Source organism: Pseudonaja textilis, chromosome Z (genome assembly GCF_049901715.1).
Source record: "Pseudonaja textilis isolate UNSWEBS1 chromosome Z, rPseTex1.2, whole genome shotgun sequence".
NCBI classification, from domain to species: Eukaryota; Metazoa; Chordata; class Lepidosauria; order Squamata; family Elapidae; genus Pseudonaja; species Pseudonaja textilis.
In genome coordinates, this window is record NC_142008.1 from 57,281,148 (window position 1) to 57,295,806 (window position 14,659).

At 36.7% G+C, this 14,659-nt stretch overlaps 1 protein-coding gene across 3 annotated transcripts in view; it reads left to right on the forward strand.

Moving 5' to 3' along the window:
• The first annotated feature begins 565 nt into the window (after nucleotides 1-565).
• The window catches only part of CDCP1 (CUB domain containing protein 1), a 64,995-nt gene continuing 50,901 nt past the window's right edge, over nucleotides 566-14,659 (forward strand). For 2 of the 3 annotated variants that reach the window (XM_087916749.1, XM_087916750.1), the window contains exon 1: nucleotides 566-863. In XM_087916749.1, the coding sequence (XP_087772875.1) occupies nucleotides 782-863 (82 nt within the window). In that variant the 5' untranslated portion in view covers nucleotides 566-781. The remainder of the gene's footprint in view (nucleotides 864-14,659) is intronic. The other variant, XM_087916751.1, reaches the window with a different exon arrangement.

Sequence of the window (14,659 nt, forward strand, 5' to 3'; positions counted from 1 at the left end):
AAATACAGTCTTTAGGAAGCCTAAGCCTCTTTGTTCTCACTGTAGTAACAGATAAATTTTCTTTCCAAAAAATTATCTTTGCAAAAAACTTATTTGAAAACAATCCCTATTTCAGCAAAACTTCCTTTCTAAGTAAGCGTGCAGGGTATGAATCACAGCCCACAGCAGTTTTTAAAATCAACAAACGGGAATGTTAGTTGCCGCCATGGAACCATCCCATGAACTCAGGAAATATGATTTACTTACGAAGTCCACCCTTTTAAATATCCCCACTCATCAACAAAAGATTCATTAATATCCAGGCAGCTGTGTATCAGTGTGGGCTGTTTTCTTAAGTCTTCTACACTACTTTTAAAGAAGGCAACCTTGTTCATCTTAAAAGTTGATACCTGTGAGAACAGCCGAAGCACTCCTCTAATCTAATCATTTTCTGTGCTAGACAGAATTCCACCCCGTGAAAGGATACCTAATAAGGCGCGGATTGGGATCGAGGAAAGAGGCACGATTTCCTCATCACTTGACGCAGTACGAGAAGCGAGGACGAGTTGACGCCTTGGACTTCCCCATTGAGGAAGAGGAGGAGCTTTACCTGGGGATCGGGATGAGGGAGGGGGAGGAGGTGGCGGTGCCTCCTGTCTGACTTCACACGGGGGAGGAAGAGGAGTTCGTCGAAGTTGCTAGGAGTTCTTGCAGCTGCGTGATCCACACGTAAGCAATTTAGTCTGTGAGGGCCGCAGCTACTGAATTTAGGGCAACTTCGCTGCCACCGCGGAACAAACGCATGAAGATGGCTGCGTCGCGGTGTGTAGCACTGTCGCTGGCCAGGCTTGTGTTTGTTGCAGTGTTGGCCCTATTAGGGACAGGTAAGCGGGGATCGGGTGCTTCTTTTTCTTTCTTCCTCCGCACGATCTTTGGGAGGGGTGGAAGGCGAATCGTACTGCTGTTTCCTGAGTTGAAGGGAACTGGGGTGCATTCTGGTAGTCTGGATGGCGGCCTTCGACGAGTAAGTGGAGAACAAATTACCTGCGCACTCTCTGTGTTTGAAGAAGGGTTTGGAACTTTCGACGGTTTTCTTTATCGACATTTTAAAGGTGTGCTGACGCTCGCGCTGTTGGTCAGAACTTTTTCGTTTTTGAAATATATATAGGAAGTTTTTCTATTGATGCCTTTTCTATTGTTGCCTTTTTTTGCTACTTTGAGAACATGATTCACTGGTTGCGTTCTCATGTCACGCTAAGACACATTGGCTGCTTTCAATAGCTATTAGGACTCAGAGAACCAAATTCTTACGAAGATAATGACACAATTGAAGGAAATAGGTATCATCTGAACCTAGATACCGGTATAAAATCTATTTATACCTCCTTCCCTGAAATTTTATCTCTTGAATCTGAAGTGATGGTGGCTCTTGGCTTTCCTTAAAAAAAAGGTTTTCCTATTTTGCTTCATGTATAATTCTTTCAGATATTCTTGTATAGGTTGGAGTCCCAGATCTGTTCATTTTCCAAATTATATCTTTTAGGCAATTTCTGAATGCATTGTTCTGATGATCTGATGCAACCTAGGTTTATTGTACACATGATAATCCCACTATGGGGAAAAGATGTAGAAAAAGTCTGATAACACTAGGCTGCAGTGCACTCACTAAATCTTTATGCTTTTTATTTTTTATTTTTAAATAAAGTTTATTTAAGTTTCATATATTTAAAACATTTAAAAAGAAACAAACAACATATAAACAAATATATATACGGATCTTTGGTTGTTCGGGTTTTCTCCCGCGTAAGATTCAAAGTATCTAGGCAACGTTTCGATGAAGTCTCATTCATCATCTTCAGGCTTCTGTCTCCGGCTCTGTGCTTCTCAGAGTAATGTGAGATTGCAGCTGCTTCCTCCTTTTAACTGCCAGTGGGGTGGGACTTGATTGGGTGGGGGCTTGGCTGTGTTCTGATTGGGTGGGGGTGTGTTCTCATTGGTAGGGGTTTGGCTGTGTTCTGATTGGTTGGGGTGTTAGCCGTGTTCTGATTGGTTGGGCGTGTTCTGTTCAGGTGGGGGCTTGGTTGTGCTCAGGTTAGTCTTAGTTGCTGGGGGATTTGAGCTGGTGAGTTGTGATCTTGCTGTTTGGCTTCTAGTACGTGGTCCTGCTGCATCTTCATAGTGGGTGTCGGTTTGCTTCATGTATGGCTCAGAGGGGTTTGAAGTGGGTAGTGATGCAGCTGCAGTGCAGCTTCTGGTCCATGGTCGTGTCTCATTTTCTGAATGGGTGGGAGTCTGTTTTCTATATGGAAGTGTGGTGGTGGCATCTTGTGTGGCTCTCATGGGTGTGGGTCTGGTGTCCTTCTTCATGTTAGGTACTCGTCTGTTCATGAGGGTTTCCAAATGGCTGGAAGGCGGGAGGTGTCATCTCGTTTGTTCATGCTGTGTGGGCGTTTTCTATCTCTATGGCTTCTCTGATTATTCTGCTGTTGAAGTGTTCGGTTTTGGCGATAGTTCTGGTATTTTTAAAATCAATTTCATGTCCTGTGGCTTTGAGGTGTTGGACCAGGAAGAGGTCGTTTCTTCTTTTTGATTGAGTTCTTATGTTCTTCAATGCGTGCACTTATTCTTCTGTTAGTTTGTCCAATGTATGTGGTAGGACAGGCAGTGCAGGGATTTCGTATACTCCTTGGTTTTCTAATTCGATTTTGTCTTTGGGGTTTCTTAGGATGGTGGATATTTTTCTGTTTGTGCAGAATGCTGTTTTGATGTTGTGTTTTTGGAGGATCTTGCTAATTTTGTCTGTAGTGCCTTTTATATATGGGAGGAGGGCTTTGCCGTTTTCTTGTTCTCTGTCTTGGATTTTGGTTGGGGTTTCTTTTTGGATTAGGTGGGTAATCTTCTTTCTTTGGAATCCATTGGCTGGGCACGTTGGTGAGAGTGTGTAGTTCGGTTTTTTGGTGTTGTTCATCGGCTAAGCATTTTGTTCTGGAGATGAGTGTCTTGGCTACGGAATTGATCTGTGCTGGGTGGTGGTGTGAGAGTGCATGTAGATAGCGGTTAGTATGTGTTTTCTTCTGGTAGATGGTGTGTCCTAGGGAGCCATTGGATCTTTTGTATACCAAGACATCTAGGAAGGGAAGTTGATTGTTGGCTTTTTCTCTGGGTATGATTCCTTGCTGGATTTCTTCACTGATGGGGGAGGCTTTTATTTTGGATCTGGTAGTTTTTTCTAGGTAGGTGGTGGGGTCTGTCTTTAGGGGTTTGTATGTGGGGTCTTGGAGTAGGTTGGTTAGCTTGGTTTGGTAGTCAGATGTGTTCATAACCACTGTCGCGTTGCCCTTGTCTGCTGGTAGGATTATTATGCTGGTGTCTTCTTTCAGGTTAAGTAGTGCAGTTTACACCCCAAAATACAATTCACCATGGAAACAGAAGCCAACAATCAACTTCCCTTCCTAGATGTCTTGGTATACAAAAGATCCAATGGCTCCCTAGGACACACCATCTACCAGAAGAAAACACATACTAACCGCTATCTACATGCACTCTCACACCACCACCCAGCACAGATCAATTCCGTAGCCAAGACACTCATCTCCAGAACAAAATGCTTAGCCGATGAACAACACCAAAAAACCGAACTACACACTCTCACCAACGTACTTACAGCCAATGGATTCCAAAGAAAGAAGATTACCCACCTAATCCAAAAAGAAACCCCAACCAAAATCCAAGACAGAGAACAAGAAAACGGCAAAGCCCTCCTCCCATATATAAAAGGCACTACAGACAAAATTAGCAAGATCCTCCAAAAACACAACATCAAAACAGCATTCTGCACAAACAGAAAAATATCCACCATCCTAAGAAACCCCAAAGACAAAATCGAATTAGAAAACCAAGGAGTATACGAAATCCCTGCACTGCCTGCCCTACCACATACATTGGACAAACTAACAGAAGAATAAGTGCACGCATTGAAGAACATAAGAACTCAATCAAAAAGAAGAAACGACCTCTTCCCTGGTCCAACACCTCAAAGCCACAGGACATGAAATTGATTTTAAAAATACCAGAACTATCGCCAAAACCGAACACTTCAACAGCAGAATAATCAGAGAAGCCATAGAGATAGAAAAACGCCCACACAGCATGAACAAACGAGATGACACCTCCCGCCTTCCAGCCATTTGGAAACCCGCCCTCATGAACAGACAGTACCTAACATGAAGAAGGACACCAGACCCACACCCATGAGAGCCACACAAGATGCCACCACCACACTTCCATATAGAAAACAGACTCCCACCCATTCAGAAAATGAGACACGACCATGGACCAGAAGCTGCACTGCAGCTGCATCACTACCCACTTCAAACCCCTCTGAGCCATACATGAAGCAAACCGACACCCACTATGAAGATGCAGCAGGACCACGTACTCAGAAGCCAAACAGCAAGATCACAACTCACCAGCTCAAATCCCCAGCAACTAAGACTAACCTGAGCACAACCAAGCCCCCACCTGAACAGAACACGCCTCCAACCAATCAGAACACGGCTAACCCCCAACCAATCAGAACACAGCCAAACCCCCTACCAATGAGAACACACCCCCACCCAATCAGAACACAGCCAAGCCCCCACCCAATCAAGTCCCACCCCCACTGGCAGTTAAAAGGAGGAAGCAGCTGCAATCTCACATTACTCTGAGAAGCACAGAGCTGGAGACAGAAGCCTGAAGATGATGAATGAGACTTCATCGAAACGTTGCCTAGATACTTTGAATCTTACGCGGGAGAAAACCCGAACAACCAAAGATCCACATACAAATGCCCGCGAGAACCTCAGAAAACAAATATATATACATATATACATTTTGCAGCAGGTATTGAGCATTGGTTACACTTTTCTTTTTTTCTTTTACCCCATAACATTGACCTGATCTACCTTGTTACAATACCTTCCTCGTTCTTTTAATGTTTTAATTTCACAGAATACTTTATGATTAAACGCACATCCTTCATGGTTTCATAACTTATTCAGTTGTCAAATGTTGCTTTTTCTTTAACCATTCATACCAACAGTTCCAAACTTTGTTGTTTTTTAGTAATTTGGTTAGGCTGTCTATCTCTGCACACTCGTGAATTTTTTTATGACCGTCTCCTCTGAAGGGACAATAGACAGTTTCCAATTTTGAGCGTAGCTTATTCTGGCTGCCGTTATAATGTGCAAGATTAAATATTGATTTTTTTTTCTATTTTTGAGTCTATCATACCCAGCAAAAAGGTTTCAGGTTCAAGTTTTACATCTTGTTTAGTTATATTTAGAATCCAATTTTTGACATTTTTCCAAAACTGAGCATATGGACATGTCCGCCGCATTTGAAAGTATATTCCCTGGATGCAGTTACACTTCCAACAATTCAGGGGGAGGTTTGGGAACATCTTAGCCAGTCTCGCGGGTGGCAAGTGCCAATGATACACCATTTTATAGAGATTCTCTTTGTACGAGGCTGACATAGTTTGTAATTTATTTCTCAAATATGTTCCTACTTGTCTAATTCAATACTGTGGTCCGCATCTTTTTGCTCAAATTATCATATACTCCTTGACTGTTTCTTCTTTTAATTTATAATGCAGTAGATATTTATATATTTTACTAATCAATTCCCTTTCCTCTCCATGCCAAATCTTATATAATGCTTGGTAGGTCATATTAAAACCAAATTGTCCTTTATCTTTTTTGTAATGCATTTGTATCTGTGCTGCTATCTCTTTTCCTTGAATTTATATTTGATTCCTATCCTTTAACTCTCTGGTTTCATGTAATAGAGCTTTATATCTTGCGATATTATCAAAATCTAAAACATTTGGATGTGTACCTGCCTCCATTGTAGATAACCACATTGGGACCTTACATTAATGTACTTTTTTAATCTTTTCCCAAATAGTTAACACACTCCTTATATAGTGCCTTTGAAAGTACAAGTGGTGTTTACTCTTTCCATCCCACATAAATGCGTGCCATCCAAGTTGGAGATCAAAGACCTCTAATGTTAAGATCCTTTTATTTATCAAATTAACCCAGTCTTTGAGCCAGGTTGCTATCGCAGTACAGTAATATGTTTCAAAATCTGGAAGACTAAAGCCTCCTTTTTTTCTATCATCCTGTAATAATTTATATCTTATTCTGGGTTTTTTCCTCTGCTATATAAATTTGGATGTATGTTTATTTAGATCTTCGAAAAAGCTTTTTTCCAACTTGACTGGCACTGTCTGAAATAAGAACAATTTTGGCAAAATATTCATTTGTACTATTGCAATACCGTCTAATGGAGATATTTGTAATTTAGCCCAATTATCTAAGTCTTTAAATATTTGAATTGTTAATTTATTGTAATTATCTTTTTTAATTGACGAGCACCTAGCTGTCAGCCATATCCCCAAATATTTTACTTTATTTACTACCTATATCCCTAATCTCTTTGTTAGTTTTTCCTTTTGTTCATTTGTACAGTTTTTTGTTATCACTTTTGTTTTTTCTTTATTAATTTTTAACCCTGCCACCTTTCCATATTGTTCTATTTTATTCATCAAAATGGGTGTCGTTTCTAGGGGATCTGCCAATATAAATGCCATATCATCAGCAAATCCTTGAAGTTTGTACTCTTTTTTAACTTTTAACCCCCTGATCTCTTGATTTTGTCAGATTTGTACCAGTAGTGTTTTTTCTACTAATATACAGTATAAAGTAGGGGAGCCAAGGGGCATCCTTGTCTTACACCCTTATATAATCTGTATTTTCCCCATTAATATTTTTGCACTTGGGGTATTATATATTGTTTTAATGAATCCTAAAAAATTTTTGCCAAATTTCATGCCTGTCAATTGTTTAATAAGAAAATTCCAATTCAAATTGTCAAAACCCTTCTGAGCGTCTAAAAACATCAGTGCCATTGTTTTAGTTGTGTGTACTTCATAGAATTCTAAAACATCCATAATTATTCTTGTATTTGTCTTCATTTGTCTATATGGTAGAAACCCATTCTGGTCAGTAGGAATAATCCTGCTTAATATTTTCTTTAATCTTTCCACCAATATTGTGGCCAAAATCTTGTAATCTACATTTAAAAGTGATATTGGCCCATAATTTTGAATTTTTTGTGGGTCTGATTGCTCTTTGTGAATAAGGGTTATATATGCTTCGGTCCATGACTTTGGTATATTAACACTATCCAAGGCTTCATTATATAAGTCTGTCATTAACTCCTCCAATAATTCTTGAAACTCCTTATATAATTCAGACAGAATTCAATCAGGGCCCGGGGTTTTATTTGGTTTTTGGGCTCCAATTGCCTTTCTAATTTCTGCTATCGATATTTTATTATTTAAAATATATTTCTCTTCGTCCATAATTTCCGGTAATTTTTTTTCCTTCAGATATTGATTAATAAGTTCTTCTGGTACTTCTTCTTGATTGTCTAGATTTGTAAAAAGTCCTTGGCAATATCTTTCTTTTCCTTAGCCTGACTACATACTTTCCCTTCTTGGTCTTGGAGAGCTACAATCGTTCTTTTTCCTTGTTCTTTTTTTTATTTTATGAGCTAACCATCTCCCTGGCTTATTTGCATTTTCAAAATAATTTTGTTTTACTAATTTAACTTTTTGGGACAAGTCTTCCTGTATACTTAAATTTATCTTATGTTTTACCAAATCTATTTCTTTACTAATATTTTGATTATTCGGATCAATTTGTCTACTTACTTCTAAATCTTTAAATTTCTCTCTCCACACATTTTGTTGGTGCCTTTTTTCTTTATTCTTTTTAATGCTATAGCCAATAGTTAAACCTCTGATGTAAGCTTTTGTGGTATCCCAGAGGTTTTGAAGGGACATATGTTCTCTCTTATTTATTTCAATAAATATTTTCAATTCTTTTTTCACCATTTCAATATATTCATTATCTTTTAGTATACTATTATTAAATGTCCATCTTCCAATCATTCTCTTTCCTTTCCACTTAATTTGAATAGGGTTATGATCAGCCCATACATTTGGCAAGATCTCTATATTTTCGATGTTTTCCATTAAGCCCGGGTCTATCCATATCTGATCTATTCTAGACCAAGAGTGATGGGGATCGGAAAAGAAAGTATATTGCTTTTTAGATGGATATGGTTCTTTCCACACTTTCTTCAAATTTAATTCCCTCACCATGTTATTAAAAGAAGATGGGAATAGTCTCCTTTTATTTATTTATTTATTTTTTGGAGCTTTTATAGTCTTTGTCCTTGTCTGAAACAGCATTTAAATCTCCTACAATACATGCACTTGTACATTCAGTTTCTACTATTTTGTGATGGAGTTTATTATAGAATTCTTTTTGATTTACATTTGGGGCATATTCTGTAACTAACAAAATCTTTTTCTAGTTTAATATTATTTCTATAAATAACATTCTCCCTTCATCATCCTTGTATACTTGTTCGTGTTGCAGCCAATCTTTTATATATACTATAATACCCCCTTTTTCTTTGATTTGAAAGAGCCCAATACATTTTTCCCAAATTGGTATCCTTTAGGAGGTCTGCCTGTTTATCTATGATGTGTACTTCTTGTATACAAATTATGTCTGCTTTTTGTTTTTTAAGTTTTTCAAATGACTGTTTTCTTTTTAATGTTGAGTTTAAACCATTGATATTAACTGAAAATAGGGCGATTTCTCTGTTCGTGTTACTGTCTGTGTAGAGCATTTTTTGTTTCTTTCCTTGTTCTGGGCTCTCTTGTACTTGGTTTGTTGTCCTCTTCTACTTCTCTAAGTTTCTAAGATTCTGACTGTGGTGCAAGTTCTTTCTCTTCAGAGAGTTGTTCTTCCTGACTTCTTGTATTTGAATCTTCTCCACTTTCATGTTCTTCTTCTTCTTCTTCTTCTTCTTCTTTCATGTTCCCAGATATTGTTTGCGAAATTGATGCGCTTTCTCTATTGTATCGATTTTATATTTTTTATCCTGCCATGCTACTTACTAGGAGCCCTTCCGGGGTGAGATATCTGAACCATTCTTAATTAACTGAGATGACAAAAACTGGTAGCCCCTTCTTTGCTCCCTAACTCTCCTAGGTATTTGCTTCAACGTTACCACTTCATGATCTTTATATATCAGTGGCTCGTCTCTGTTTTTGCCGTATAACATGTCTCATATTGTCTTTCTCGCGAATCTGATGTGGATTTCTCGGGTTAGTCTGTGTCTTCGGGTGTAATGGGTATATACTCCATAGACCTCATTGATGTCATTCTCAATTTCCTGTTTGTCTTTCTGTAGGGCTATTGCGATCAAATTCGCCATTATTCCACATAGATCTTCCTTTTTATCTTCAACAACGTTCTGGAATCTCAAATAAAATGATGCTTTTTCTAATTCTATATGCACCATGGAATCCCGAAGTTCAAAATATAAGACTTTCCAATTTTGTTCCGATTCCTCTAATCTCTTTTCCACCACCTCAGTTCTTGCTTCTCCTGTGTTTAATTTTTGTTCATTTTTTGTCATTGTCTCCTGCATCTTTCCGATTTTACTATCCAAATTTTGTGTCTCGTTCTTTACTCCTCCTATTTCAGTTCTCATTTCTAATTTCATGTCTTCGTGATTCCTCGCTATCAGTTCATGGGTTTTTAACCATCATTTCCTGCATCATAGCAAGTGTTGACTGTACTGCCTGCAAACTTTGGGCAGAACTTGTCTTTTCCACCAGTAACATTGCATCACTTGATCTCTGTCCCAAAGGTGAAGATGTCACTGGTTTCTTCCCTGATTTAACATTTGTAGTTATTGTTGCCATTTTAACTATTTGTAGAAGCTCTCTCCAATCCGCCATCAACTATCCCTAGCGAAGTTATATTGTCTTCTCCTTTGAATACAGTATACGTATTAATACATATATTGTTAAATAAGAGTTTTCTATTATAGATAGTCCCAGACAGATCTTATTTCTATTTCTTAAATGCTCAAATATTCTAAGGTTTAAAAAGTTAAACATTAATCCAATATATATATAGTTAATCCACTATAAATACAATTAAATAAATACCAGTATGCTTAACCAGAAAACACCAGACCTATATAATTAAGTAATTAATGTAGTTAATAGTTAAATAGTTAAATCACCCAGCTCAATAATATATTTGAATTCCTATATATATGAATTTATCTATTTCCTTAGGAGTATATATTTAATCAAAATAAGTCTAATTTCTTTTTTCCCCTAGTTTTCTTATATAATATTTTTAAACAAAAATTGATTAGTATAATTTATCAGTAGAATGATAAAATAAGAATAATAATATTACATAATTATTCTTTGACCATCTATTTCATATGCTTAGAGAATCACTTTCCAACAATTATTCAATTAATCCACAAAATTCAATCAGTATTAAGCAATATTCTGTATACAAATTTCTAATATATTTACCTCTATCAAATTAGTTTTCTACCAATGTCACTTAAATAGGTTTGTATCTTACCAATATCTATTAAATCAGATTCAAAGTTTTCTTGTTAACTGTCTTACAACAATTCTTAATTCAAAATGTCCTCATTCCAAATTGCACAGTCACTTTCTCCGTTTCGTTTCTTCTTTCTATTTGTGTATTTTCTTCTTACTCTTTTGTTCTTTTACTCCCACACAGTCACAGTTCCACTTATAAAACTTAAATAGATCTTCCTTGTTTTGTTGTCGGAGTTGTCTATTAATATTTATCAAATTAAAGTTTCTTTGCCCCAGTCCTTTCTTCCAATCTTTCAATGCATTGAAAGTTCTTTTCCAAGTTTTACACTCTTAACTGTCCTTTCGTTTTCCTATACCACTTAACCACTTTCACTTCTTTTTTCTTTCTTTCCCCACTTCTCAAATAAACGGACAATAAGGTTCCATAGTTCACTCCTCTGCTCACAAAACAAATATTATCTCACCCTTCATCTCCTCAGGTTTCACGATTCCATTAGTCAGCATAAGTCTCTGCCGTTGTTTCAGTCAGCGCTCCTGTCAATAGTTCCGCTGCTTCACCACACCACTCAAATCGGAGCTTCTTTTACAATATACACCAATATTCTGAAAACCTTTAAATATGCCTTTCCAGTGCTCAGCCTGCTGTTTCCCTCTTTTTGCTTCTTTTAATGGGCTGGGCTGCTGCGTCTCTGGTTCCGATTGTCACGATCTCCCTCTTCTGCTGTTGGTTTTCAGGGGGTTCTTCCAGTCTTTGGGATTGCAGCACCTCCCCAAGACCTCTGTATCTTCCCCTTTCTTTTGCCTACCCCTTTGGGGTCCGACATGCTCCAAAAAGCCACCAACTAGCAAAAATCGGAATCTTTCAGAGCGGCGATCCACTCTCAGCTCCGCACCGGTACAGCGCCCAACCGGAAGTCCAAATCTTTATGCTTTTTAATAAAAGTTGTAAGTTGAAACATGATTTTTTTGCCACTAGTTCTTTACCCACAATGTTTAGATTAGGGAAAATGGTTCCGGGTGTATAGACTAAGAATCTTTTTAAAAAAATTTTTTTATTGATTTTTTAAACACAAACATAAACAAACAAAACATAAAAACATCAATCTTTCTTCCATGAATTTACAAGAGTGTGTCGGTTGGTTTACAAATTTTTTGTGCATCCATTTCATGGTCATCAATTACAGTTACATTGTATAATAACTCATATTCTCAATCAAAGATTAAATACCCTAGTATCATTATTATTCAATCATTTGACAATAATTTTATTCATTCATATTTTGCGAGATAACTATAATTTACTTGGTATCATTTTGTAACAATTCATATAATCTTCCCAAATCTATCCTAAATTTTTTTTTAATAGATATAGTAAAAAAGAAAAAAAATACATCTTTATATATTTATTATTTTCTAAGATTCTACATACTTCATTATTGTATTTTATTATCTAACCATTGATAAAAAAGGTCCCAAATTTTATAGAATTGTTTATCCCCTTGTCTCTAATTTCAAATGTCAATCTACTCATTTCAGCACATTCCAATATTTTCTTAATGGTTTCCTCCTGCAATGGTATTTTCTCATTTTTCCAGTTTTTAGCAAATACAATCCTAGCCCCTGTTAAAACATTTACAATCAGGTATTTCAAATCTTTACTATATGTATCAGGTAAAATTCCGAATAAAAATATCTCTGGTTTCAAATCTATATGTTTTTTTGTCATTTTTTCCAACCACATGTGGATTCTAGTCCAGTATTTTCTAGCATCCGCACAAGTCCACCACATATGGTAATATGAGCCAGGAATCTGATGACATTTCCAACATTTTTCAGATTTATTCTTGAACATTCTTGCTATTCTTGTTGGGGGGAAATGCCACCTGTAAAACATCTTACACAAATTTTCTTTATATGCTGTTGACATTGTCATTTTATAATTTTGAGATCACAATTTTTGCCATTTCTCTAAATCAATTCCATATCCAAAATTCTTCCCCCAAGCAATCATAGTTTCTTTAACTTGTTCTTCTTCTAGTTTAGTTTCTAATAAATATCCATACAATTTTTTAATCACCTTTTCATCAGTACCTGTCAAAATCTTATCTAAGTCAGTCAATTTGTCATAAAATCCTTCTGTTTTGAGATCTTCATCATACCTTGAATGTATTTGCACATATAAAAACCAATTCATCTTTATACCTTGTTCCTCTAGATTTTGCATCGATTTAAGTTCACCCTTTTCATTCAGTATTTCCCCATATCTAACTGTTTGTTCCTTCTTATATATTATAGGATAAGAAAATGCTTCAATAGTCGATAACCAGACTGGAATTTTCAAATAACATTGTCTTTTAGTCTTCTCCCAATTTAACCACAAAGACTCCCCTATATGATGTCTTCTAAAATAGCCCTGTGTTTTAGGTCCCTTGTACCATAAAAAAGCATGCCACCCCAACAACAAGTCATGTCCTTCTAATATCAACAATCTAGTATTTCTTAATGTTATCTATTACTTAACCCACATCAAATTTGTAGCTTGGTAATACAACTCCCAATTAGGCAAACCAAATCCTTCTCTAATTCTAGCACCTTGCAAGTTTTAATTTTATTGTTGCTTTTTTATCTTGCCATATATATTTCAACACAATTTTATTTAAATCTTTAAAACAGTCTTTTCCAAGCTTAATTGGAATTGTTTGAAACAAATATAGGATTCTGGGTAATATATTCATCTTGATTGTTGAAATTCTCCCTATTAATGACAGTTGTAGATTTTCCCATTTCGCCAAGTCAAGGGCTATCTGCTGTTTAAGTTTAATATAATTGTTCTCTTTTAATGTACTACATCTTGCTGGGAGATGTATCCCCAAATACTTAATCTTATTTGTGACTTGAATTTTCAATAGATCTGCCAATTCTTCCTTTTGTCTTAATAACGTATTCTTTGTCAAAATCTTTGTCTTATCTTTGTTAATTTTCAAACCAGCCACCTTGCCATATGCCTCTATCTTTTCCAGTAATTTTGGTGCTGTTTCTAATGGGTCTTCTAAGATAAAAACCAAGTCATCCGCAAAGGCTTGCAGTTTAAATTCTTCCTTTTTAATTTTCATTCCTTTTATACTCTTTTCATCTCTAATATTTCTATTCAACACCTCCAAAGTTAATACAAATAGCAAAGGTGATAGTGGGCACCCTTGTCTTGTTCCTTTTCTTATCTTAATAGAGTCTGTCAGTTTTCCCCCTATCATCACCCTTGCCGTTTGCTTATAGTATATGGCTTCTATTGCTTGAATAAATTTTCTGACAAACCCCATCTGTTCTAACAATAACGACATGAATCGCCAAGTCACATTATCAAATGCCTTTTGTGCATCCAAAAATATCAAAGCCATTTGCTTTTCAGGGTGTGCCTCATAATACTCCAAAGTATCCAGAGTTACTCTCATGTTATCTTTGATTTGTCTCTGGCAGAAATCCATTTTGATCAGAATGAATAAAGTTATTTAGATATTTTTTAAGTCTTTCTGCCAATATTGAAGCAAAGATTTTATAATCTGCATTTAGCAGGGAAATAGGTCTATAGTTCTTAATCTGCAATGGATCAGTCTCTTCTTTTGGAATGAGTGTGATATAAGCTTCTGACCGTGATTAGGGTATCTTCTTCTTTAACATAACTTCATTCATAACTTCTAGCAATGGAAGATTCAACGCTTCTTGTAATGTTTTATAAAATTCTGCCGGAAGTCCATCTGGTCCTGGTGCTTTTCCATTATTTTGCTTCTTAAGTACTTCAGTTAATTCCATCATCGTTATATTGTTTCGGAGTTTCGGAGTTGGTGGCTCTCTCGATTTGCCCTGACCCTGGCATCTTCCATCCTCATTGGGTGGTTTTAAGATTGGTCCCAGCCTTCATTCTGAAGGTCAGCACTCTTTTCCACAGGACTCAGGAGCTGGTGCTTCCAGATTTCTGTCCTCATCCAGTCCATGAGTTGGGGAGAAAAAACTTTGGCACACTCAGGAGGTGTGCATAGCTTTACAAAATTTACATTAATCATACTGCTGTTTTCCACAGGGCAGAGTCTCGATTGGCTCATTCCAACCTTCCTTGTTGGGGGGGTAAGTTTTCTCTATCTACTGTGAGTAGAGGGATCAAGGCAGGCATAGCTCGAGTCC